The following is a 25808-nucleotide window of genomic DNA, read 5'->3' on the forward strand; positions in this document are numbered from 1 at the left end:
TTGGCTAGCCTGATTTTTGAAGAATGAGGGAACATAATATGACTGTTTTATTTATTTATTTTTTGAAATGCCTATTAAAATCCTGGCCTCAGGTGCTCCTGGGTGGCTCAGTCCTTAAGCATCTGCCTCCAGCTCAGGTCATGATCCCAGGGTCCTGGGATCGAGCCCCGCAGAGCGCTCCCTGCTCTTCGGGAAGCCTGTTTCTCCCTCTCCCACTCCTTCTGTGTCTCTCTCTGTCAAATAAATAAATAAAATCTTTAAAAAAAAAAAAAAATCCTGGACTCAAAAGACCTCCCAGCTTAGAACTTTTAACAGTAGAAATAAGAAAAGCTCAGGACTGAACAGAGTATATAAGAGATGGTGCCAGTTGGACCGCTTATGCACCAAATACCTACTAGACCCAAACCTTTCCCTTGCCTAGTGATCAACCATACTAACAGTAGGATCCACTTAATTCCAAGTGAGTCAACAGCTTACGTGGCATGCCCACTGTGTGCCAAACAGCATCTCGGGTACTTTTCCAGGCTTCCAGCACAAAGCAAAAAAGACTTGGGAAAGCATATTCCCCCATTCTGCTCCCCACCACCGCTTGCCCTACCAGCTAGACTTACTCACTTGGAATCTCTAAGCCAAGAAACATGGCCGGATGTATTTTTAAACAGCTATATGCTCCTGGTTAACAATCGCTCTTTTAACATTGCTGAGAGGTTCAGGGAACATAGTATTTTTGCCATGGCTTCGCAATCTATGTAGAAGATGTATTTTTCTCCTAAGGATAAAACCATCTGGAAATCTTTGCATGCTCCAGACTCTGACACAGAGCTGGCTTTGCTTTCTGATTAGTGCTGTAGATAAATTTTAAAACATGATTTAAGAAAACAAAATAATCTTCTCACCTACTTAGTAATTTTTTTTTTAATATTTTATTTATTTGACAGAGAGAAATCACAACTAGGCAGAGAGGCAGGCAGAGAGAGAGGAGGAAGCAGGCTCCCTGCGGAGCAGAGAGCCGGATGCGGGGCTCGATCCCAGGACCCTGAGATCATGACCTGAGCCGAAGGCAGAGGCTTTAACCCACTGAGCCACCCAGGCACCCCTACTTAGTAATTTCTTATTCATGGTTAGAAAGTGGAGTCACTTCATTTCATTAACATCTTCATTAGATTTCTGATTCAAAAATAATTTTTCTTTCTAAATGACATTCCCTATGATCTCTGTTCCCTAAAAAATGCTATTTAATGTATATTGATTATAATTAACTGGTTTCCATTTATTGCATACCTTTCAATTTGTGATCTCTTTTCTATTAATTATAATAGCCAGTTGATAAAAGAAAAAGTGTTACTTTTAAGTCTTATAATGTGTGTCAATAAATGTGGAGTTCCAGTGATGACCTGGTTGACTCTTTATTTTTTTGGGCAGAATTTTGTATATTTTACACATTTTATTTCTTAGTATCTCCAAATAACTCCACATAGAGTAATCTCCTGATAACTATTATATGTTCTCTTTGAATTTCTAATTGAGTCTCATTTGTAGCACTGAAATTAAACGTGATGATAGTCTATTAAAACAAAAGAGACCTTCTTTTGTTCATGTGACCTTTTACCTTTTAAGTATAATGGATTTAAATGTGTGAAACTTTTCTTCCATAAGCAGCAGTCCTCAGACATAGCCTGTGTGGGTGTGGATATAGTCTTATAAACTATCAACACATGAAAGTGGTACTAAAACTCTAAATGCTGCTCCTTTAGAACTTCATACATAAATTACATGTGTTGTTCTAGGAAATGGAAAATGGATGGTCAGCCTAAGCCTGTAGTATATTTTGACAGCATGAATGAGTCAAGCAAGCAATTTTCCAGACTGTTTAATAGTACAAAGGAAAGGGCTTCTAAGGAAGTCATTCTTATGACTAGCTGAAAATATTTTTCTGAGTAACTGTTCTAGAGAAAAACAGGTCACTATTGGAAGAAAAATGAAATCTCAAGTTACAAGCATTCTGAAAGTGATTTGATCACTAAAACGTGTTTATCTTATGACAAAACTCCTGAAAAGGATACTGCTTCATACATTTCCAGTTATTTAATGAGTATTGTCTTGAAACACAACAAGAAATTATGTAATAGCATTGTAAGTTTTAACTCAACCATCATGGCAGAACATTGGCCGTTCTATTTCTTGAACTGCTTTTTTTTTTTTTAATTCCAGTAGCACAAATAAAGCTGTATCATCATAATCTTAAAGGTAAAATGTTTTAGGTTGATAAAATTTATTCCACATGTGGTTTTAAACTGTATTTGAATGAAAATAGGGCTTGATCGATGGAAAATCATTCGTTTGTGGGTTTACAGATTCTATTCTAGGTGGTTTGAAAAGATACATTGTCCCCCAGCAGCTCCTCACCCAGGGACAGTGCTCAGTGTGAGCCTGATGGATTCCAACCACGGGGTTTATCATTACTGCATAGATCTTTGAAAGGACAGGCTGCAAATCTTGTTCCTAAGCCATGACTTGCTCTTATGTCAATTTGAAGTATAGAAATAAAATCAATACAGATTAAAAAATAAAAGACACTGCAGTCATTCACGGACTGCAGCCAGCTTTCAAATTGTAATATCCTGGCTAGTTAAGTACCCTTGATTATTATGATTTTTCAATATGAGGTTAATATTGAAAATTTGGAATATAACATACTAAGCTCATTTTTATTTGTACCGTTGGAAGGGTTTCTAGTATTTTTGAAGTAACTTAAAAGAAAATGAGATTTAGCTGTGATTCCACTTAAAGTTTTTACCAGAGTAACTATGTCAAGGCAAATCACTCTGTAGTCAATGATTCCTTGGCAAGTGAAGCTTTATAAGGATTTTAAGAATAAAAACCTCAGGTGCTAGGTTTTTCCGTGAAGAAAGAAGACGTTTTTCTCTTTATTGCTTTTAATATTGAACTCCTGTGATCCATAGGTTCTTGGGATTGCGGTTGGAAGGGTCTTTAGAAACAATGTCTCACAATCCATCTGTTTTACTGCTTAGGAGAACCAAGGAAGCACCAGTGAGGTTAGGGCCCAAGTATAGTCCTAAAGATCCTAAGATCATTGGGGCCCTTTAAATATGACTAGTCAGTAGGTCCTAGCAAAAACTGGATTGTCTTGTCTCATTTCATGAAAATGGCATTACTTAAAAAAAAAAAAAAAGGCATTACTGACACACCTAGTGGATAAATACTGCTATTAAGGTCAAGGCACTGACCTGCTGGTGTTCGCTGCTATTAATGGTAAAGAACTTCCTTGGCTCTTCTGATGCCGTGATTACCAGTGGCATTAAAGGTTTACGGTGTTTTGCTATATAATAGCAGGCTCTCCAAAAAAAATAAAAAAGGTATGTAGGTCTATACCTGAGTTTGATAAAACTAACTAATAAAAGGAGGAATAGAACACAGTTTAAGATTATAATAAAATATACAGTACCTTGTATTTATACCCTATATTTGAAATTCTGTATAGCCAGTTGATTCTTATAGATGCTTTTTGCTTGTTGCTAAACTCTTGGATTTGTAACCAACCTGTGGTTGCAGGTGATGGATGAATTTAATTCTGTCTCTGTGCCCTTACTCATAAGTGGCCCTTATTATACAATGATTATCAGATGAGACATACTCCATGGAATGAATAACTTTTCTTGTCTACTTTTCCCTAGCATTCTGTGTGTCACAGAACAAATCACATTATACCTGATCTTACAGTTCATTTGTTCATGTTTCTTTTTCTCCACACTAGCTTTTAAGCTCCTTAAGAATGGGAAGCTTACGTTAATCACCTCTCTATGTATGGTGTTTTGAATATCCTTCGCATGTATTAAGTGTTTGATGAATTGAAAGCAATGTTTCTTTTTGACCATGACCAATAATTGTGAGCAGATTTTATATGCTTTAAAAAAAAAAGATTTTTAAATTTATTTTGGGGGGAAGGGCAGAGTGAGAGAAAGAGAGTCAGAGAATCTCATTTTTACTCCCCGCTAAGCAGGGAGCCCGTTATGAGTCTTGAACTCAGGACCCTGAGATCATGACCTGAGCCAAAATCAAGAGTCGTGATGCTTAACTGACTGAGCCACCCAGGCACCCTGATTTAATGTGCTTTTAAGTTCAATGTTAGTGAATTTTTTTGTGGAGAGGCACATTTGTTGAATAGTAACATATAACTATAAGAAGTATTTCTCTGAGGAATCCTTCATTTATGGTAGAACTCAAGCAGTTAAATTGCTCTGGCACTCTAATGGATTTGTTTCTGTTATCTTGACGTAAATTTCTGGAACAGGCCTTTATTTGCACTTACGCCGTGTTTTTTTTTATTTTGTACAGGTAGAACATAGGGACATGGTCAGGCTTCCTGATGCATGGCTATATATACAGCCCGTGTCTCTAATGGGAAATGATAATTGGTGGGTACAGTGGGGCAAAACACAGTTGTTTTTGTAACAGTATTAACTCTCTGTTAATAAAACTGCTTTGTTAGAAAAGTATCAAGCTCATGTAGAATAATATTTACCCTTCAAAAGTTGCATAGGGAGAAGTGATATTACCAGGATAGAAACAATTACCAGTTTTGTTTTTCTTTCCTTCCTTCCTCCTTCCTTAAAAAAAAAAAAGAGAAACAAACAAACAAACAAACAAAAAACTCTACTGAAAATGTTGAGATGAGCCTAGATCAGTGTTGCTGTTTACTATGAGAGGAACATTCTGGGTACCAGACTGCAACCATAACAACTATAATTATTGTTGTTTTATTGTAGAAGTAATAGTAGCAAAGATAACATGTTATTTATAGGGAGGTCCATGTATCTCTGTTGCACTTAAATTTCTCCACACTTTGTTTATAGAAAGAAAAAAAAAAAAGTTTTGTCTTCCAAGTGTAAAAACTTCACAGTATTGTAAATCTTCAGCCTGAAGCAGAAAAAAGAGAGTCTAGGCTTTTGAAAGGTATAAATGCCTAGACCCTGCTCCCTTTTAACCGGCTCATGACTTTTTCCCTCCAGTAATTATTTTAGGGGCTCTATGATATAAGCTGTTTTAAAAGAAAATAAAAAGTTCTAGAGAGTCAAAAATGATCCAGATTATGTGTTGATACCAGTAGTCCTAGCAATTAAGTATTTCAGAAGAAACCTATATTTATCCACTTTGAAGAGGGTCATCAGGGGAGATTAAAAATTTAGTACTTCAGGCTCATTAAGGGTTAGAGTGGAGTAATTATGTAGCTGGTAACAACTGCCACAGTCGCCACTTGAACATTAAGATATATTACTTCTCAAGACTTATTGGCCCTCTTCAAGGAGCGTCACAATTTGTAAATGTCATCTGCTTAGAGAATAAGTTCTGCTGATCCATTATTTTAGATTTGGCGTGCTTTTCTGCAAACTGTGTTTTTTCAGAAAAGGTAAGACCTTGATAATAATCTTAAAGAGATACGGACTCTATAGGGTATCTCCCTTTGGAATGAAGCAATACTTCCTGTCCTGAGCAGGGACATACAATGCCCAAAAGTGATGAATTTAAAGATCTCTGTACTGTTTGTTTTGTTTGCTGGTAGTTATGAGGCTAGTCTAATTTTCTAATCTCGCAGGTTGGGAAATAATGAAAATGTTCGGGAGATAGCAAATTGAGCCTGGTGTGTGCCATTCTTTCATCGTGAACATTGTAAGGAGTTTAGTATCAGTGACTCCATATCTCTGTTCCAGGCCATGCTTCCTGCTTGTATAGCAGTGTAGTGACGCATTAATTTCAAAAGACCGTGTAGTCAGATCCACTTTGAAACTAAGTGGAAGAGATAGTAGTATTTGTTTTCTCTTGAGTTTTTTTTATTTTGTTTTGTTTGCTTTTTAAAAAAATCTGGACAGAACAATTATGGCCTAAGGCAATTTCTTGATCTCTGACCCAAAGCCTATTCACTTTTGTTTTAGATAGGATTCTAGTAACTTAGGTAATATTACCATTATATAGAAACATGAAAACACATAAATTACTTATTAAGATTATTTTACTGCATGGAAATGCAGTGTCAGTAGACACATTAGAACTCTACCGTACTCTAGTAGAGACCATTGTGGTTAGTTTGAACCCTAATGTCCCCTCTCTTGGAAGCTTTTTAAAAGCAGAGACTATGTCTTTTGTCATCTATGAATCTCTAATGTCTGCGCATAGGCCGGACACAAGGTAAACTTCCAATAAATAACGCTTTACTGTTATTAAAATGGGGCGAAATGTGGAATATCAGTTGAAATCTTAGCTCCTGATCCATGTTCTAACCTTCCTTATCCCACCTCCAAGCTTTACAAAAAAACAAATTATAGATATTATAGTTACAAAGTAGACCATACATTTCATTAAAATTTGACACAGTCGCCTCTTTGCAGGGCTCTTTCATTCAAGGAAATGAAATCAACATTGTGTATAGAACACTAGAATTATTTGACTTGAACTTTTACTGCGCAACTACTTGTGATACCGCAAAGATAAAACTATATGCCTATACTCTCATCTCAGTCTGATAACTGGGCTGAAAAAACTGTCAATTCGGTTAAGTAACAAGATCGGTTGTTTGAGATATTTTATATACTTGGCAACAGTGTTGTTGATTGATTTTTTGTTGTTGTTTTTAATCATTTATTCTGCAAATTTTTCTCCCCTAAGGCACGAGGCTAAAAAAGTGATATCCTTCTGCCTTTGATAAGCATTGTGAGTAAAAATCAATAGTCAAATTGACCCAGGGAAAGATGTCGGAGACTTACTATTGAGATAGCAGCATCAGAAAAAACAACATACAGATAGAGACTCTAACAAGGCTCAGAAACATCCTTTGCATTTATTTTGCATGTGTATTAAATAGCATAATGAGGTGCTAATGGGTTGCATTTTTTTTTCCCTGGAGTCTCTTTAAGCCAGAATTCTGTTAATAGACAGGCTGTGGGTTCATGAGAGCCCGATTCAGTCACAGGTCATCACCGGACTGCCCACATGCCCCAAATGGAGACATCTGCTTTAAGGTTGCTAGACCTCTCAAGAAATTTGTGTTTAATTTAAGCTTTTTTTTTTTTTTTTTTTTTTTGCTTTGCTGATCACCAGTTGCTTCTCTTCAACATTATATTTGCATTCTATTGAAAAATCTGTTTTATATTTCATGAAATATTTATTAGATGTATTTATTTGTTGGACACTTGTTCAATGAAAAGGGACTTTGTAAGGAGATAGGATCAATATATTAATATTAATAATTCTTACTCCCTTTTGTACTTATATAAAATTCATCTAACTATGCTTATTCATTCAGTGCTATTATTAAATGAGTAACCTAAAGGAATGTTTTTAAAGCAATGGTGTAAATATACTAATACTAATCATTTGAACTCCCCTTTATATACATATATCTGCATATTCTTTAAATAAGACTGCAAGTATGTAAATCTAGTTCTATGATTGGCTTTTTTTTTTTTTTTCTTTCCTTCTTTCTGATCAGTATCATTCAACACCTTTTATATGGCAGGAAGCTTGTAAAACACAGGGTATGCAAAAGTAATCTCCCCTTTTTTGGTTGCCATGTCTGTTGATGACCCAAACCAAATAATTTCCTTCAACTGTGTTTTCATTTTTAACTTTTCTAATTAGAAATAAATCCCCTTATGTGTTACCTGAGGGAGGAATAGTTTAATAGGAAATCATTTAGTAATCACAGTTCATTAATCATATAGAAAATACTATTTTAATTGTCAACTCTTCATTCACAGAAAATGTATGTTTCCTTGAGGAATCTCATTGCCTTTCATACATTGTATTCTATTCCTTAGGAGTTCATTAATTTCAAACTTGAGTTGGCTATTGCTTTTATACAGATTCCTGTAGACAGAGCTAACAGTTGAACCTTTTCTTTGATTTGCTTGTTATCTTCTTGAACATATAATTAGCCTCTTAATATAACTCTTTACCTGAATGGGTTGTTGAAGGCTATGGCCAGTGATGTGCTGGAGTTGGCCCACATAAAGATCTCTTCCCAACTCCAGGTTAAGTGATGTCATGTTGGCAGCTTGAAATTGGTGGTGGTGGGAGTATTTACATCATGGAAATTGACAGATGCCACAACTCAAGGTCCTTGCCCTCCAGAGAGCCACTTAGATACTGAGCAGTGCTCACTGTTCATAGTGGCTTCTCTTCTTTTTTTAATCAATTGGCCATGTAGAATAGCCACATAGAATTTTATTTCCAGGTATTTTCTTTCCACATTGTTTGAAACCTTCAGAACATCGCTTAATATACCCCTTGCTGATGGAGTGACTAGGACCTACCTTGAGGTTGATGTGAGGTTGAATAAGAAATATATTTATCTCAGGGCGCCTGGGTGGCTCAGTCGGTTAAGCATCTGCCTTCGACTCAGGTCATGATCTCAGGGTCCTGGGATCGAGCCCCGCATCAGACTCCCTGCTCAGTGGGGAGTCCCTCTCCCTCTGCTCTTCCCCCTTCTCCTTTTCTCTCTCTTTCACTTTCTTTCTCAAATAAACTACATAAAATCTTAAAAAAAAAGAATCACATTTATTTCAATATATTAGCAAAATGTCTGGTGCACAGTGAGCAGTCAAATAATACTAGCATTTATCTCTCCATACCTTAATTAATAGGTATTAATTAATAGGTATTTATTGATCCCTTACTAAGTACTTAGCATTTTATTGAGTCCAGTGGGTCACTGACTGAGGCCCAGTGTCTGTAACGTTGAGGGTTAGTGATATTGCCCTGTTGCAAAAGAGGAAGGTCTCTTGCTGTTCCAGCCTAAAGTCTTTCATCCTTTCTGTCTTTCTTCTTACAACTTTTTTTCCTTCCCTAAAATAGTTTTGTAACTTTTTTCATATTTAGATTTAGTTTAGATATTAGCTCCACTAGGAAGCTTCTCCATACCCCAGCCCTAACCATGTTATTGTCTTGTCTCTTTGTGTCTGTATTGTGCCCCATTCATATCTCTGTAACTGTCTTTGGCACATGAGTCATAATTATGTACCTCCCTCTGTCCCTCTCACCACCTTTGTGTTCTCACTGTTTAGTGGAATACTTGATAAGTAGTAGGCCCATTAGAAACATATGTTGAACAGTTGTTGCTTGAAAGACGAGGACGCAGACTTTGCTCATAAAGACCTTATCATCTGATTAAATTGATACGTACACGAGTGACATGAAGGTGAACAAGAAAGCATTTTAATGATATCTATATTTTCAGATTTTTTAAGTTTGTAATTTATTTCCATATACATACATATATATGTGTATATATATATGTTTGAAGTAGATTAAGTCAGTGTTTTTTCTGTTACATATAGAGATATTTATGTTCACAGATATGAATGAATTGAATTAGGTCAGCCAGATCAAATTGTAAAAAGCAAAGTCTAGCTTGTCAACTAGGCTTTGTGACTCTGGGTCAGAAATATAGCAAAGTTTGATTATTCTTCCAGACAGTAACTCATTCTCTTTTGCTTTCTGTTTGTGGGGTTTTTTTTTTTTTTTTGAAGCTTTAAAAAATTATTATGGCAATTTTCAAACATGTACAAAATTAGAGAAAATATAGTGCTATTTTTGATGTATGAATAGCGTTTTGTATGCTTGTATCCTGTGTGCATCAGTTATCATTTTTCCCATCTTATTTTATTACCTCAACATACCTTTTATCCCTGATGTTTTTTTTTTTTTTTTAAGATTTTATTTATTTATTTGACAGACAGAGATCACAAGTAGGCAGATAGGCAGACAGAGAGAAAGGGGGAAGCAGGCTCCCTGCTGAGCAGAGAGCCGGATGTGGGGCTTGATCCTAGAACCCTGAGATCATGACCTGAGCCGAAGGCAGAGGCTTAACCCACTGAGCCACCCAGGCACCCCTATCCCTGATGTGTTTTAAAACTGATCTCAGACATCCTATTAGTATACCTACAAATTCTTTAGTATGTATCTATAACAGATTAAAACTTGTTTTAAATATAATTCTATTTCCAAATCTATCAAAATTGACAATAATTTTATTATATTACTTAGTACCCACTTTTTGTTCAATTTTTCCCTATTGTTACTACAAGAGCCTTTTTATAGGCGGAGTGATCCCATGAATATCCAAATAGGATTTGCACACTCCATTTGGGTATTGTATCTTTTAAGATTCTTCTACTCTATGATAATTTCTGCTTTTTTCTCCCCATGCCTTTATTTGTTGAAAAATTCAGTCGTTGTCATGAAGAAGATTTGAGGTTCTAAATTTAGCTAATTGTTTACTTATACAGTGATGTTTACTTTGTTCTTCCATCACCCTGATTTTCTGTAGACTAAAAATTAAACCTAGACTTGAGTTCACTTGTAATGCAATTTATTATTATTATTTATTATCTTCCTAGATGGTGCTCTGTACTTTTGATTGCTTCACACTAAGGGGGCATAATTTCTCTTGTTCCCACTTTTAATGATGCTGAAATCTGTCAATGAGTTCAGGTCAGCCTGGCCAGTCCTATAAAGTTCTTCATCAGACTTGGACCAGTGGTTTCACCTCATTGTTGATCAGTTTATGGTGTCATGTGTGGTTTTTCTTTCTTTCTTTTTTTTTTTTTTAAGGATTGCAGAATGGTGACTTTTAATTATATCACTGCTCCTGCATTCATTACCTGTAATTCTTCTATAAAGAACTTTTTCCTGGTAACTAATTGGCACCTCCGCAATAAGGTTTCTGTTAGAAAGGTGCAGAAAAAAAGCACGAGTTTCATTTTATTTATCAATTTCAGAATCAGACATTAGCTTTTTTCTTAATATAAGACCTAAATATAGTTATAGCTACATTCAAAGTATTCTAACAAATTTTGATTAAATTTCCCTTGGGGCTTTGCTTTGAATTATTTCTCCTAATCCTCTTTTTTTTTTTTTTAATTAAAGCATTTTGAGAATATTACTTCTCATGGTGCCAGGAAGTGTCTTGTCCTTCCTTCTTTATTTACCATAATATACCCCTATATGATTGAATTTATCCACTTAGAAGATATTTATTGAGCATCTTTTTGAGGGGAGTGGGGAAAGGTGAGCACTGTGCTAGTCACTGGGGAGGTGGGCATGAGCCCTGTTTTTCATAGAATATATAGTTTGGATTTGTTTTCTACTTATAATGTGATGTAATTAAAAAAAATAAACATGTACATGCATTGGTTTTGGTTACTGTAACATTTGATGTCCTATATGATGAATATTAACCAAGAATGTTTTAGCTGACTTTAGAGTCCCTGGCCCTAGAGTCTAAAATAGGGACAATAAGTTAGAGGCTTGAAAGTTATTTGTGCTGCCCAAGGAAAAATGAGATGTCCCCATATAGGGCATTATATGTGACAAACAAGAGGTTTTAGTTTTTGTTACTTGAAAAAGAAGAGGGAATAATGGGGATTCCCCCCGAGACTAAAAGTAAATAGGAAGATCTTATGCTATTTTAACTTAACCAAATATTTAAACGTTATTTGACTTTTATTTTCAGAAAATGGGGGTGACATTTTAGGGATGTCTTTATCTCCTGTAATTAAAGTGTGTTTTGTTAGGATTTTAGAAAATGTACGATTTCTAAAGCGTTGTGGCCGTCTTCTTGTATGAATAGCCAGTGTAAATAGGACTAGTAAGTTACTGCTTTTCCTGTAGGATTCTATGACTAGGAGATAATGAATATAATATTGAAGTTGCCAAAAAAATGGACTATGTAAATCTGAGATTATGCTTAGCATTTTGTTAGGCATGCAATATTATGTCATATATTTTAGATATATTTACATAATTATTGTAATTCTAAAACTCAGATGTTTTCTCCAGGATAAAAACTCTACTCTTTACTCGTGTTCATACAGTATGTAGCTACATAGCTGTTACAATTACTTAAAATTAGAGTAGAAGTCAGATTCTTGACATATAATTAAAATAATTTTTTTCAGTTGAAAATCAGAAAGACGAAAAACTTTACATTCTTCTTGTAAGTCTATGCTAATATGTTTTATTATGTTGTGGAAAAGTCCTAGAAAGGAAGAGAATTTTATTTTGTTTTTTTAAGAGAATTTTAAAAGAAGTGGCATTATGTTGCTTTGCTAATAGTTATCAGGAAATCTGAAAGGAGACAAAAAGCTAAGCCCTTTAATTGTGGTGTCTGATGGTGGAGGATTAGACTGAATTTAGCTTTGGAGATCAACAAATGGACATTTACATTATGTCATTTGAAGGGATAGTTGCATTTTGACTCGAGGAGATAGCTTAATCTGAATGGCATAGAAGTTGACAAAAAAATTTGCTAGTATGTAAATATTGACTGTGTTAATCTGTTGAAAACGGAAGGCTAGCATCAAGGATACAGTAGTAAAATTCTAAAAGGAGTTGTTGAAAAGTAAATGTTATGCAACATGAAAAGAATATCAGGGGAAAAACTGACAGAGTAGAATAACAGGAAGATTAGTCATTACTGGAAGGGAAAAAAAAAGGTGGAGAGAGGGGGGAAGAAATATTTTAAACAGGAATGTAGAACTGGAAGTGCCTGTGCTAAGAGACAGATACGAGCTAATTTAGGAGTGAAACTGGGCCTAAAAAAGGAATAATACTGGTCACATTTAATTATGCAACATAAAGTTTATAATAACAACAAACAAAAATAAAAATGGGGAAATTTTCTATTCAGCATTAAGAGAACCTGGTACAAATAAAAGAGTAATGTTTACTCCTTAGCCGAGTTGACTTGGCTTAGGTCAGCTGGCAATGTCAGATGTGTATAAAGAAAATGCATGTCTTTCAAAACAGACTAATTTTAATGATAAAATAAAAGCCTTCTGGACATTTAAAAATCTGTCTGCTATTTGGTTTGAAATAATTTTCCCTTTACATTTTCTTATCTGACAACTGAAGGAGTAGCAGTCTCCAAATAGTTCTATAAATCCTCAAAGATAGGGGTGCCTGGGTGGTTCAGTCATTAAGCCTCTGCCTTGGGCTCAGGTCATGATTCCAGGGTCCTGGGATCAAGTCCTGCATCATGCTCCCTGCTCCGTGGTAAAGCCTGCTTCTCCCTCTCCCACTCCCCCTGCTTATGTTGCCTCTTGCTGTCTCTCTCTCTGTCAAATAAATAAAATCGTTAAAAAAAAATCCTCAAAGATATAAATTATGACTCTCTGTGCATCTTAAAAGATATGTATAACAATCCCTATAACAAAAACCAAGAAAGTGTACATTGTAAATATCATGGTTTTGTGTCTGTGTGTGTATGTGTGTGTGTGTAATCCCACTAGTCCCTAGTTTCTACCCAAGGTATCCAGGGACATTCTGATTTTGCTGGACAGATTTTCCAACCTCTCTGAATGTTCTTATCTGTCAAATGGGAACAGTAATATACCTGCCTCAAAGTTGAGCAATGAGGATTAACTGAACTAGTAGATGTAGCCATATACCTGACATGGAGGTGGGATTTGCCCTTTTAATTTATAATCTTGTACCCAGACATGAATCAGAGGCTTGTATGATGCATTTCCACCTAACACATGGGAAGATGGATGGTTGCAGTAGAAGCTCTTACTCATACCTTGACAACTTAAACAGTGGTTTGATAGGTTACGTACGTATCCATATTTGACAAATACAAAAGGATTACTTCTCTTGGCCATTGCTCAGTAACTCCAGTAAACAATAAATTACATAAAATGTATTAAAATAAAGTATATATGTCTAGTGTTATATAAGCATGATAATCAGGACCAAATCCGCTTATTCTATCAGGAAAAAAATGTTAATATTATTTAAATGCAGAAAATGGTTTATCTATATTGAAATAAAGATAACAAATCAATCCAATTTAGAGACCCAAGACTTCTCTTATTTTATGTAACTATGTAATATATCATTCTGTATCATTGAATTAATAGAAATATATATATGATCAGGTAAGCATTTCCTGTTCATTTTATTGACAGATTGCTATTTTTTCGTGGCTCATGTGCACATAACTTGCTGAGATATATTCTAACTTCAGCACAAAATTTGGTGTTACATGAACACTAAATACTTCTAAAAAAATCTTTCTCTTTCCCCTCTCATTTCTCTCTTTCTCTCTCCTCCTTTCTACCTTTACCCTCACAAACACAGGCACTTTACACACACACACACACACACACACACATACACATACATACAGAGTCCCTGTGCTTAACTGCTTAACTGGATAGGAAATGTTTATTTTCCAGACCACAGAAAACAAACGTTATCTCGAACACCGAAAGTCCTTCCTTTTCCTGGTTTGGAAACACTAAGTCATACTGAGTTGCTTGTAGATTTTCTTTAGCTAGCGTTTAGGTTTATTTAAAGCATAAAGTTGTGAGGACAAAATGACTCAGGAATTTGTAATGCACAATTAGAGCTTTTCACTTTTAGGTCACCAGTTTATACTTGACTGACTTGATATTAGTTAAGGATTGGTAATAACGCATTGTTTAGTTTCAGAAGAATGTGGGTAGCTCTCGGCAACCATACATGTTTTAATCTAAGTATGGCCTAGAGTTGGTGCTTATTAATATGTTTCTTTCCAGCTAAAGCCAAGTTCAAGGAATTAAATAAGAGAGTATACCCAGTAAGAGTTGATGATTAAGAAGCAGCTTATGTATTTATCTACAAATATGACTTTTGTTGTTTTCTATCTTTCTGAACGTTAAGTCTCAAAATGACCCAAACTTGTATTTTTATGTTTTTAATTACATTGTCATTAACATCAGCAAGAAATAATTGTAGTTGCGGTAGATAACTTGAATAGTCAGAAAAAATATATGTTCATATATGTATATATTTATATTCAGATGACTGCATAAAGGCGTCCTGATCTTTCTAGCCTATTACTTAATAATGCCAAGGTCATAGAGATCATTTGTTATGCTCTATCTTATGTAAAAGCCTATGAGGTTACTTTGTTTTTCTAACTCGAAAGATGTCAGAATGTGTGTGTTTTTTTTAAAAGAACTTTTGAATAACTTTTGTGTTAATTTGGTGTTAACATCAAAGACAGATAAATTTAAATCTTGTTGTCAGCCAAAGAGTGAATCAAGCTTATGTGGGTACAGTGTATAATGCCACCCCTCAAGGAATTCTGCAGAGAAGATAATTGTCTAGAAATCGCGTAAAGAATTGTCATCTTCCTTCTTTGGAAACTCTTGATTTTAAAAATAATGGAGAGTAAATAGGTTAGTATATATCACTTTGAGCTGTGCCACATGGGCACCTTAATTTCTTCTTGCTAAAGGCCACCAAATGGTTGCCTTTCTTATAGCTTGTGGCTAAATTCTGAAAGAATTTAGTGAATGGTGAATTTAGAATTTAGTTATCGTGAAGATATCTTCACCATAACTGTATTTGCTCTCTGAAGTTTTCATGGTTTCTTATTTTAATTTCTATTAGGTTAAAGCCAAAAAAGCTGAAGCTAGCCAAACTTAGTCCAGAGAGTTAGGCTTGCTGCCAAATTAAAGAAATAGGTTGGTTTCAGTATTCTTCCTTGGTTTTCCAGTCTTACGTTTGCGACCATAGGTGCTTGATTTGAGCTAAGATGACCCAGGTGACTTTGTGTCCTCTATTGCTAATTTAAAAAAAGTCATTTCAGCTGCTGAATATTCAAGGAGGTGTCCCGGTCCAAGGTTGCTTCAGCCTGTATCTCAAGGGATGAGCCTCAGATTTCTGAAGCTTCCTCTAATCTCACAATTATTGTCTTGGTCCTGCACATAATTAAATGTATAATTAAACGATGGGAATGAAGTAGAAGTATGGCTGCCAGCAATGGTAATCCCCTAAACAGAATGACCAGTACTGTGGTGATAATAATGTTACTGTCCTGTTAGTGCGTCTGAAGACATGATACACTTGAGACAAATGTGAAAGCCGAAATTGTCCTTGACTTTTTTTAAATCTGAGAATCACGTGAAACATTTAATTCCTTAAATTAAAGTTAGTAAACATCATTAAGAGAAATGGATGTAGACTTGTGTATTATATAAATGGATGTACTTTATGCATATTAAATTTTTGGGAAGAGACAGGAATAACATATCCTCTTCCTACCAGGGTTCCAGCCAGACCTGACATTCCTTACTCCCTTTCTTTAAGTGTAACACATCATCAGCTTTCAAGAGGTAGTGGAGGACAGGGGTAGGCATAAAACCACAACTTCAGAAGCTACCTTTCCTGGATCCAGAGCTAACACTCGCTCCTTAGTAGCTGTGTGACCGTTGACAACTCCCTTGATGTTCTGTGCCTCTGATTCCTCCAATATACCCCGCTAAATGGGAGCCTCTCTGCCCTGTTGGGTGTTGTGAACCTTGTAACACATGCATGTCAAGAACTTATGGGATTTCTATGGCACACAATATGTACGATATACATGTTAGCTATTATTAAATCTTAATTTTATGTGAACACTTTCTTTTTTTTTTAAATTTATTTATTTGACAGACAGAGATCACAAGTAGGCAGAGAGGCAGACAGAGAGAGAGGGGGAAGCAGGCTCCCCGCCGAGCAGAGAGCCTGATGTGGGGCTCGATCCCAGGACCCTAGGATCATGACCTGAGCCGAAGGCAGAGGCTTTAACCCACTGAGCCACCCAGGTGCCCCTATGTAAACACTTTCTAATGTCTATCTTGTTAAAGGCAATATATAAAGCAGTGAAAACCAAAACTCATTTGACAGTTGTAGCAGAATGTTGAAGAGCTCTAGTTCTGACCTGGACAACCTGGGTCCATGTTGGTTGCGAGCTCTGTGACTTAGAACTTGTGATGGAACCTGAATGCACCTCAGTATCCGCATTGCAAAACGAGGTAGTAATAATATCTGATCTGAGGTTGCAGTGAAGATTAAATGGGATAACGCATTTAAAGCACTAAGAACAGTGCCTGGCACTTCGTGAGCATTCAGTCAGTGTCAGTGATTGTTCCTGTTATTACTTTGATGATGAAGTGAACATGAAAAGTATTAATATACAAGAAACATTATATATGAAGATTCTGTGTATGTAGGGTTTCCATTTTGCTAATGAGAATTGGTATTCTCTGCTAGGCAGGGAACAATGTTCCTGTGCTCTGGTATTTATGACTCTTTACGGTTATTCTCTAGTAAGTAAATAGTATTTACATATTAGGAAAATAGTAATCTGCATTATACTCATCCTTGATTGAGCTATTTAAGTTTGTTTTGAGCTATTTAAATTTATTTTTATTTATTTATTTTTAAGATTTTATTTATTTATTTGACACAGAGAGAGAGATCACAAGCAGGCAGAGAGGCAGGCAGAGACAGGCGGGAAGCGGGGGAAGCAGGGTCCCTGCTGAGCAGAGAGCCTGGTGCGGGGCTTGATCTCAGCACCCTGAGACCATGACCTGAGCCAAAGGCAGAGGCTTAAGCCACTGAGCCACCCAGGCGCCCCTTGAGCTACTTAAATTTTTAAAAAAACCTCTAGATACTGTTCATATCTATAGCATTTTAGGTCTGGATAAATCAGTTCGGTAAAGGAAATGCTTTGTTAATGACATTACCTGCCCGCTCTGTTGTGCAGCCGTATTCTAGCCACTAGCCATTAAGTTGAACAGTGCTGGAAGGAAAAGCAACTCATCAATAACATCAAAATGGGAATAGAATATAATAGCAAAGAAGTCATTGTTCCTTCTGTAAAATAAAGATCATAAGACCTGATATTTCCCCATCTGTTGGGAGTGTTGTAAAGATTATGAAAACAGTGTTTGCAAAAAGTGACTCTGTGCCAGGAAGGCAGATAGAACATTAGGAAAGAAGTGACCAATATTGCATGATGGCATTTATTTTATATGGTAACATCCTTTCTTTCATTAACAGGAAATTTTAGAGCAATCCACCTGCTTATTAGGAGTGAGAAGTGAGAATGAATTCTTAAGAGGTTTCATCACGGCTACCTTTTAATAAAGTAAACCTTTAAGAACATGTTTTCCATAGAATTAGAAACTTAGAATTTCATAGTGACAGTATACTTATCACCTTGTTTGGGGAGCAGATTTTAAGCATGATCACAGGAAAACACCTGTTTTGACACTCTGGGAAAGGTGCAAACATACGGGTAAACTCTGTCTAGGTGTAGAATAAACAAGAGTGCTTTGGCTAGCATCCTGCAAGGAGTTGGGTCTAAATGGTCTGCTCCAGCTTCTGCTGCTGCTGCTGCTGCTAATACTGCTGAGAAGGAAAAGTGGCTGACCGGGCATATCCTTTACTCTTGGTGCTGCAGCAGTCACTCAGGAAGTGTTGTTTAAGGGGAACCTTCTGGATCCTTTTCATGGCACCATGGCAAGAAGAAGCCGTATCTTATCTATTGAAGATAAAGCATGGAGTTGGCTAATGGATGCTGGTGAGTGAATAAGGCAAATGGGGAGCCAGTTCACAAAGGTATCTTCTGGGAAGGGCTGATCTCTCCAGGACTGACATGGCGCCCACTGGAAAATGGCCTCTGATAATCTGAACATCAGAATGTCGTTTTGGAGGGGAGTCACAGTTTCCACACCTGTGACCTGATCTGTGATCTTATATATATTCCGTAAATGAAGTTCATATGCATTCCCAGCTTACGCGACTGGAAGGTACTAATCCTGAAGGTTGTTAGATGCCTCAGTCCATGGAACACAGCTTCCATTGTAATTTCCACTATTTTTTACTCTTGTTTTTCATTTGGCCCACAATGATCTAAAAAAAAAATAAAAAAGACTTTTTAGTATATGAAAGCAATTTTTCCTCCTTTCCATCCTAAATGAGCCTCTCCTTTTTTAAACAGCAATAGAGTATAGAATTTTAACTTAAGAAACTATTTAGTATGCATAATTCTTGCCAGGAATATTCTTTTCAATTTAAGATAATTATGTAAGCAGATTAGTAAGATATTGGATATATTAGTCAGATAGTTGCATAGGATGGGTCTTTGACATTGCTAATATATTTATGTACCAATCCAAGGTAGTTTCTTTGAGCAAGTTTCTCTGTCAGTAAAATGAGTAATTCGAATGAGCTATCTCATCTTTTCTCACTCTAAAATTTTATTTTCCCATTTTGACAAAGCCTACTGTATGACTTAAAATATATATATGTATATCGTCCCTCTTATAATTTAGAACACACATGAATATTGCCAATTAATAGTTCACCTGTGTCTTGCATTAAAAGATTGGAAGATATATACATATAGACATAAGGTATAGACATAATAAGTTTTCCACAAAGGTGTAGACCAAATTTTCCTAGATAATCTCTGTTTAATAGGTATTGCATAAAAAAAGTAGACAATCAAGTTTAGGAATTTATGGCAGCATGACAAACCATGCAAGAAGATAACTGTTGAACTTTTAAGAAATTTATTTGACCACACCCCCCATCCCTGTACGCACACACTTTTTTGAGGCGTGCCTTCTCACCTGCGGTAGCACCATACAGCCAATGAGTTGTTATTGAGCACCTGCTGTGTTTCCAGGCTAAGTACAGGGATATGATTGTTTGCACATTTGTCAAAAATTTCTCCCCTTGTGCTGCTTAACAACAGGGAAACACAAATTTAGATTATATGGTCTTATTACTTTAGTAGGCTCGTTAAGTAGCAATCAAATGTATATTTTTAAACAGCCAGTAAGGATTTTTTGTTTCCACTGAAAATAATCCTGAGACAGCATATATTCTAAAGAGCTCTCTAAATGCATACATGCTGCTGTGTCACATTTGGTGACATTTACTCACTTTTTGGTACTCTTCCACATTGTTTTAGTTTTTGTTGGTTTGATTGTTGAAACTGATGTTTGTGAGTGGGACTGACAGCATAGGTCAAAAAACAGACTGTAACTGGTTTTTTATATTTTATTTGAAATCAGTCTATTAGTTTTTTCTTTTTTTTTTTTTTTAAGTCCAAACTTCCATTTGGTTTCTACCATAGGGGTTCACTCAGTCTTTCCTTATCCAAACCTATCATATTGAAATGACTGTGTTTGAAAACACTAAGTTTTAGTTCAACATCTAAACTTAGGTACTGTTTATACAATTAAAGTATTTCTAAAGGGAAATTCAGATTCAACACCCCCTTCCCTTATCAGTTCTTAGTTCTCTCAAATTTAAAGTACTAGCTACCTGGGAAGTGCTTACTATTATGTAGTGTAAGGGCTATTCCGTTTTGTAAAAGTGGTGGACCCTTCGTGCCTTACGGGGCATAAGTAAATTTGCCCGACAAGAACTGCTTTGTCATTTATTAACTGTATATCTGTATCACTTTTATCTATATGGTGAGGGATGGGAATCCACCTTTCCTAACACAAACTGATTTCAGCTTTTTGATACCAAGTAAAGATTATTATTCATATTTTAGGTAACTTGGATTTAAAAACATTTGTAACCAAATACCTTGAAGTCAAGAATCGCACACACAGAGCTGCCATCAACCGGCAGATTTTCTTCTCACTTAATTATGAAGCAAGCTTAAGACAGCACCCATGGTTAATTTGTTTCTAGTCTTGAAAAAAAACAAAAAGAAAATGATAATTTCCAAGTAAAGCTGATTATTTTTTGGAGGGCACCTATTAGGAATTATCAAAGTTCCGTCAGAATTTATATTTCCTTTCTGGCTTGATTTTATCCAGCTCCTTAAAGCAAAATTGCCTTAGGGTCTGTCTCTTGTACCTGTTGGATAGTTAATACTCAGTGGGCTCCTCCAGGTGAGTTCCTGAGGGCTTGTGAGTCATTGAGCTGTGAACGGTGGTTAACATGCTAGAAGGAGCTCTCTGGAAAACATGGTATTACGAAGTCCAGTTTCAGGAGAGTCTTAGTGAGCTGTTTAGCTGACTGTACATTAACACCTAGTACGTTAGTTCCATTTTCCTGTCTTCCTTCTGTTTTCTTCTTGCCTTTTCTTCTGTGACTTCCTCTTCTAATTTCAGAATGCTCTTTGTCCACCTGCTTCTTTTTCTTCATATTCTTTTTTTCTTATCTGATTGAATATCTCAGTCTTCCCAATCTGATCAGAGTAGAAAGAGATGTATTTGATAAAGTATTCGTTGTTCTTATTGAAAAAGCAATTTTCATGATTTCTCAAGTTAGAAATCAGCTCAGTTTAACACTTCTATTACATTTTCTCCTCCAATAATGTACAACTTTACCTTTTAATTTCTCTCGCCTTGTGGATTAGCACCGTGTGGTTTTCTGTATTTGTAAATTTTCTTAATATGAATGTGATAGTGACAGGATTTAGGCATTTTTATGTCACGTGTTAGATTTTTAAGCTCAAATATAGTAGGCCTACTGTAATATGTCTTCCTTACTTTTCTTTCTAGAACTAGAGCTCCGTATCCCTCCCCCAACTGTGTTTTTGGCTCTCTTATGGGATGCTAGAATGGCTTGTCTCCGTGTATTTCGTTGCATTTCGCCATTGCTTCTTGTGTTCTGTCGGGGAATTTTGGTGATTCTTTTCAAGCGCTACCTGAGCTCTGTGCTAGTTGTTCCGTTCCCCCAGGGTCTCGTGCTGTGCGGTCATGTCTCCACTTCCTCCGCCCTGTCCATTGACAGAGCCTGGGTTCCCTGATGGCTGCCTCTGTACCCTTGTGAGGGCAGGAATATTCCTCCCCCTGCTGCTACAATTGAGCCCGTGCTGGGTACCATGTTGCCCTCTACACTTGCTTTCAGTTGTTAAGGCTTCCCAAGCTTTGGCTGTGGCTCAGTGATCCTGCTGTCAAAACCCTGAAGCTTTTCTAGCCTCGACACTCAGTGGTAGCAGCAGGTGTTGGGATTTCTCCAAGCCCCTAAGACCCTGGGAGCAAGAGAATGGCCGTTTGACATAGACCTCAGGACTTTTCAAAGCACCAAGAAACATCTGCGGAAGATATGTAAAGGTAAGACTCTGATTTCTCCAGGAGGCTGTTCTAGAAGCTAGAAACCTACAGCCATGGATTTAATGTGGACTGAAGAGCTAAAGAGTGTCCTTGGGGAACTCTGCTTGATGATGAAGCCAGCATATGAGTTTTAGCTTGGGTAACTACTTATTAAAACACCTCTTTTAGGAATTGGGTCTGATGTTAATATTTCTAACCTATTTTATTTATATTAAATTTAGATCGAATAGATTTTTTAAAGTATTTTTTCCATTCTTTGGATCGGAATCTAGGAAGCACTTCTTTCTTCCTTCACAATCTGCATTGTGTATGCAGCAAGAGAAATCTCGATAATGAAAACAGTGAAAACAGTCAAAAATAAAATAGAAGTTATTCATGTTTCCAAAAGCCTGTATTTTATTTACCTGTTAATGTTCAAAACCAGAAACATTCAATTATTATACCCTTAAATTCTTTAAACTTGAATTTCTAAAGCATAATTAATTCAAAAGGAAGGGGAAGAGCTGCTTAGATCTTGGTGGTGCAAGGGTATGTTATTGTCCTTTGTCAAATATCACTGCTTAGCATTCTGAATGTAGCGGTCTCTTTTCTTTAGGCCTTTATTTTCATTTTTTAAAAGGGACTTATTCCCTGCCCCTAATTTTTTGGAAAAAATAAAATCACTCCATGTGGGTGTAAATAACCTGGATGAAGGGTGTTGGGGGGGGGTGTGGAGGAGAGAGCTCAGCAGCATCTTGGAGTAAACAACACAGATCATCTCTTCAGCATTATTAATAACCCTTTATTCTTTACCCTGCCTCATTCATAAGCATTAATCTGTGAAGTGAGGTTAAGGCAGCTCTTCTAGTGTGAGATCTTCAGTGGCCTTACTTTCCATTTATGTCTCTTTTTTTCTCTTTTGTTTTCTTTTTCCATATGGACTCAATCTGTTAATGGATTCCCTGTAGTTGGAATTCAGGCTATTAGCTGTCACACTGAAACTCCTTCATTTCAATAACTAAATCTGTAACTGAGGTTTTAAAAATGAAAAAGAAGAATGTTTACAAAATAGCTGTACAAAATGAAGAATCAAGCTTCTCTTTGATAGTGCTTATTTAGGATGCTTATTTTTAAAACTAAAAGAGGTGCAACAAAGCATTTATTTACACTTGAAAATATCCCAATTTTATTTCCTCTAGACCTCAAGAGTATAAGTGAATGGAATGTTTTGAAGTCTTTCTAGTGCGTTAAATTGGGTAATTGATTTCATATGTAAAAACAGAAAAGGAAAACTGTAATGTTTTAATTCTTATATTATTTATAATGAGTTTACTGTTTTTGAAAATGTAAGGCACAGTCTTAAGCCAAGAGTTTGCATTATTCTCAGGTTGGCTTACAAAGTGTGTTTCCGTTTTTTTGTTTATTTAGAATTCTTCTATTCCTCTAGGACAAGAATTGAAACTACGTTATAGACTATTTATTGTTAATCATTTTATTTAATATAATTAAATATTGAGATAGAGAAATTGACATTAGGCATTTACAAAATTATTTTATTTTTTACATTTTTAAAATATTCTATTTATTTATTTGACAGAGAGAGACACAGCAAGAGAAGGAACACAAGCAGGGGGAGTGGGAGAGGGAGAGGCAGGCTTCCTACTGAATAAGGAGTCCAATGTGGGGCTCGATCCCAGGACCCTGGGATCATGACCTGAGCCAAAGGCAGACACTTTAACGACTGATCCACCCAGGCTCTCCTTACAAAATTATCTTAAAACTTTAAAATTACTTAAAGTATTTTTAACAGAACATAATGAATCAGTGGTATCCACTGTGTTTAATGTTTAAGGGACAAGATAACTTCACGAGGTAACTTCACATAAGCTGAACTCAGTCCAGTAATATTTAGACTTTAGTGATTTCTTTTTTAGGATGTACAGAAAAGATACATGATACAAAATATTGGTGCCATGAAGCTCTTAGCCACCACCTGAATAGAAAAATCTTATTGAATAAATAATGGAATGACCCCTTTGCAGATAGGGAAACAGAGGACTGCTAATTCACAGTTTTTAAGCCCAGAGCCAAGACCAAAATGCAAATCACTGAATTCTAATCCAGTGCACTTGCCTCCCCGCCATACTGTTTGCTAACTGTGCGGTCCATTCGAGTGGCCATCTTGTTTGTGTCTTCAGGGCAATGAATAGTCTCTAGGAATTAAAGTGATTTCCTGCAGCATCAGCTGTGTCTGATCATGACCGATAAACATGGGCTCACTCCCACAGTGTAGCCCGATTGAGGCCTTTAGAATTGCCCTTTTATGTCTGCCTTGTTTAGTGTGGCTTTCCTTATATGAGGATTTTGAAAAGTACGCAAAAGAATCATTAAAATGTTTTTGTTTGAAGGGAGTATTGAACTTCTGGCATGCCATTTATTTTAGTTTACGATCCTAGTTTATGACAGGTTTCTGAAAATTTAAGTTCTTAAAATTGAAAAGATTAGGCCCACGTGTATATGTAGGCAGTTCATTTTCTGTTTCTAAGCAAAAAATTTTAATTGATTTCCATTGTTTCCAAAGTTGAAAAAATCCCTCAGCTTGCATCTCTAAAGATGTCTGTTTATTTATGATATGAAAGTGGAAAGAGTGCACATTCTCGGTGCTACAATAATTATATGTATGTGAAATTATATGGTGTATTTATTAACTAAGTGCTGTTTGGTTGCCTGACTTAGAATTATTACTTCAAAATCCAGATTCTCCCTGACTTGAGTGGATACCTATCATCATTTAATAGGACCTTGCCCAGGCTCCTTTAATGTGATTTTTTGGGAGGTATAATTGTAATCCAGTCCCCTTGAGCAATGCCCAAGATAGAATCAAGACCCAGTATGGACCTAAGGGGAAAAACCAAGAATGTAAACTCTGAATGCTCTTTTTTAGGAAGTTCAATTTACAAAATAGCTGGAGTAGTTTTGGGATAGAAAAAAAAATTTTTTTTTTTAAGATTTTATTTATTTGCCAGAGAGAGAGAGAGAGAGAACACACACAAGCAGGCAGAGAGGCAGGCAGAGGCAGCGAGAGAAGCAGGCTCCCCGCCAAGCAAGGAGTCCGATGAGGGACTTGATCCCAGGACCCTGGGATCACAACCCGAGCCGAAGGCAGCGGCTTAACCAACTGAGCCACCCAGGCGTCCCTTGGAATAGAAACTTATAACGCTTAGTTCAGAAAAAAAACAAAACAAAACAAAGTACTTGTTCACTGAAAGTCTTCAAAGTCTTAGGCTAGTTCTCCAAATAAGGTTCTTAATCTCCATCATAATGATCCCTGAGTATTTATTTCTGCCATCCCTCAACTCAGGAGACTGGTACCTCTCAGTGTACACTGTTTATTCTTTCCTGTGTATTCCTGTCCTTTCTTGGGGAGAATGAGAACTCTCTGGACTGATGGACAATGAGCAGAGGTCCTAATTAGTTGTAACCCCTGGCTCTGAGTGCTAGTTCCCCAGTTCAGTCCTCACCTTGTCATGGCATAGTGCCATCAAGATGCTTCGACCCGAGCCTCCTTCCAGCTCAGTCTGGACTACTTTTCACCCACTGGCTCTTTGACCTTAGAAAAAAAGGCTGCTTACTCTCTCAGTTGTAGTCTCACACGCTCTAAAATATGAAGAATTCCTCTCCTTGTCAGGGTTTTTGTGAAGATTTAATTTAATTTAATGAGACAGTGTATGCCAAGCACTTAGCACAGTGGCTAGCATATAGAAAATAGCCAACAAGTTGTTCATGCTATTATGTGATTTTCCCAAGGTCACACAACTAGAAAGTGGTGGAGTCAGAATTCAGACCAAAGTCTGTCTGCTGGGGAAAACCAAATGAAACAGGAACACGTATGTTTTCTGTGCACAATAGCAA

General features: G+C 36.4%; 1 protein-coding gene across 3 annotated transcripts in view; it reads left to right on the forward strand.

Moving 5' to 3' along the window:
- Positions 1 to 25808, forward strand: part of MBNL1 (muscleblind like splicing regulator 1) — a 175314-nt gene that overhangs the window by 48773 nt on the left and 100733 nt on the right. For 2 of the 3 annotated variants that reach the window (XM_080798679.1, XM_080798680.1), the window contains exon 2: positions 18293 to 18412. The exons of the other annotated variant lie outside the window; for it this stretch is intronic. In XM_080798679.1, the coding sequence (XP_080654805.1) occupies positions 18407 to 18412 (6 nt within the window). In that variant the 5' untranslated portion in view covers positions 18293 to 18406. The remainder of the gene's footprint in view (positions 1 to 18292; positions 18413 to 25808) is intronic. 3 annotated transcript variants of the gene reach the window in all.

This window comes from Martes martes (genome assembly GCF_963455335.1).
Source record: "Martes martes genome assembly, chromosome: 1".
Lineage (NCBI taxonomy): Eukaryota > Metazoa > Chordata > Mammalia > Carnivora > Mustelidae > Martes > Martes martes.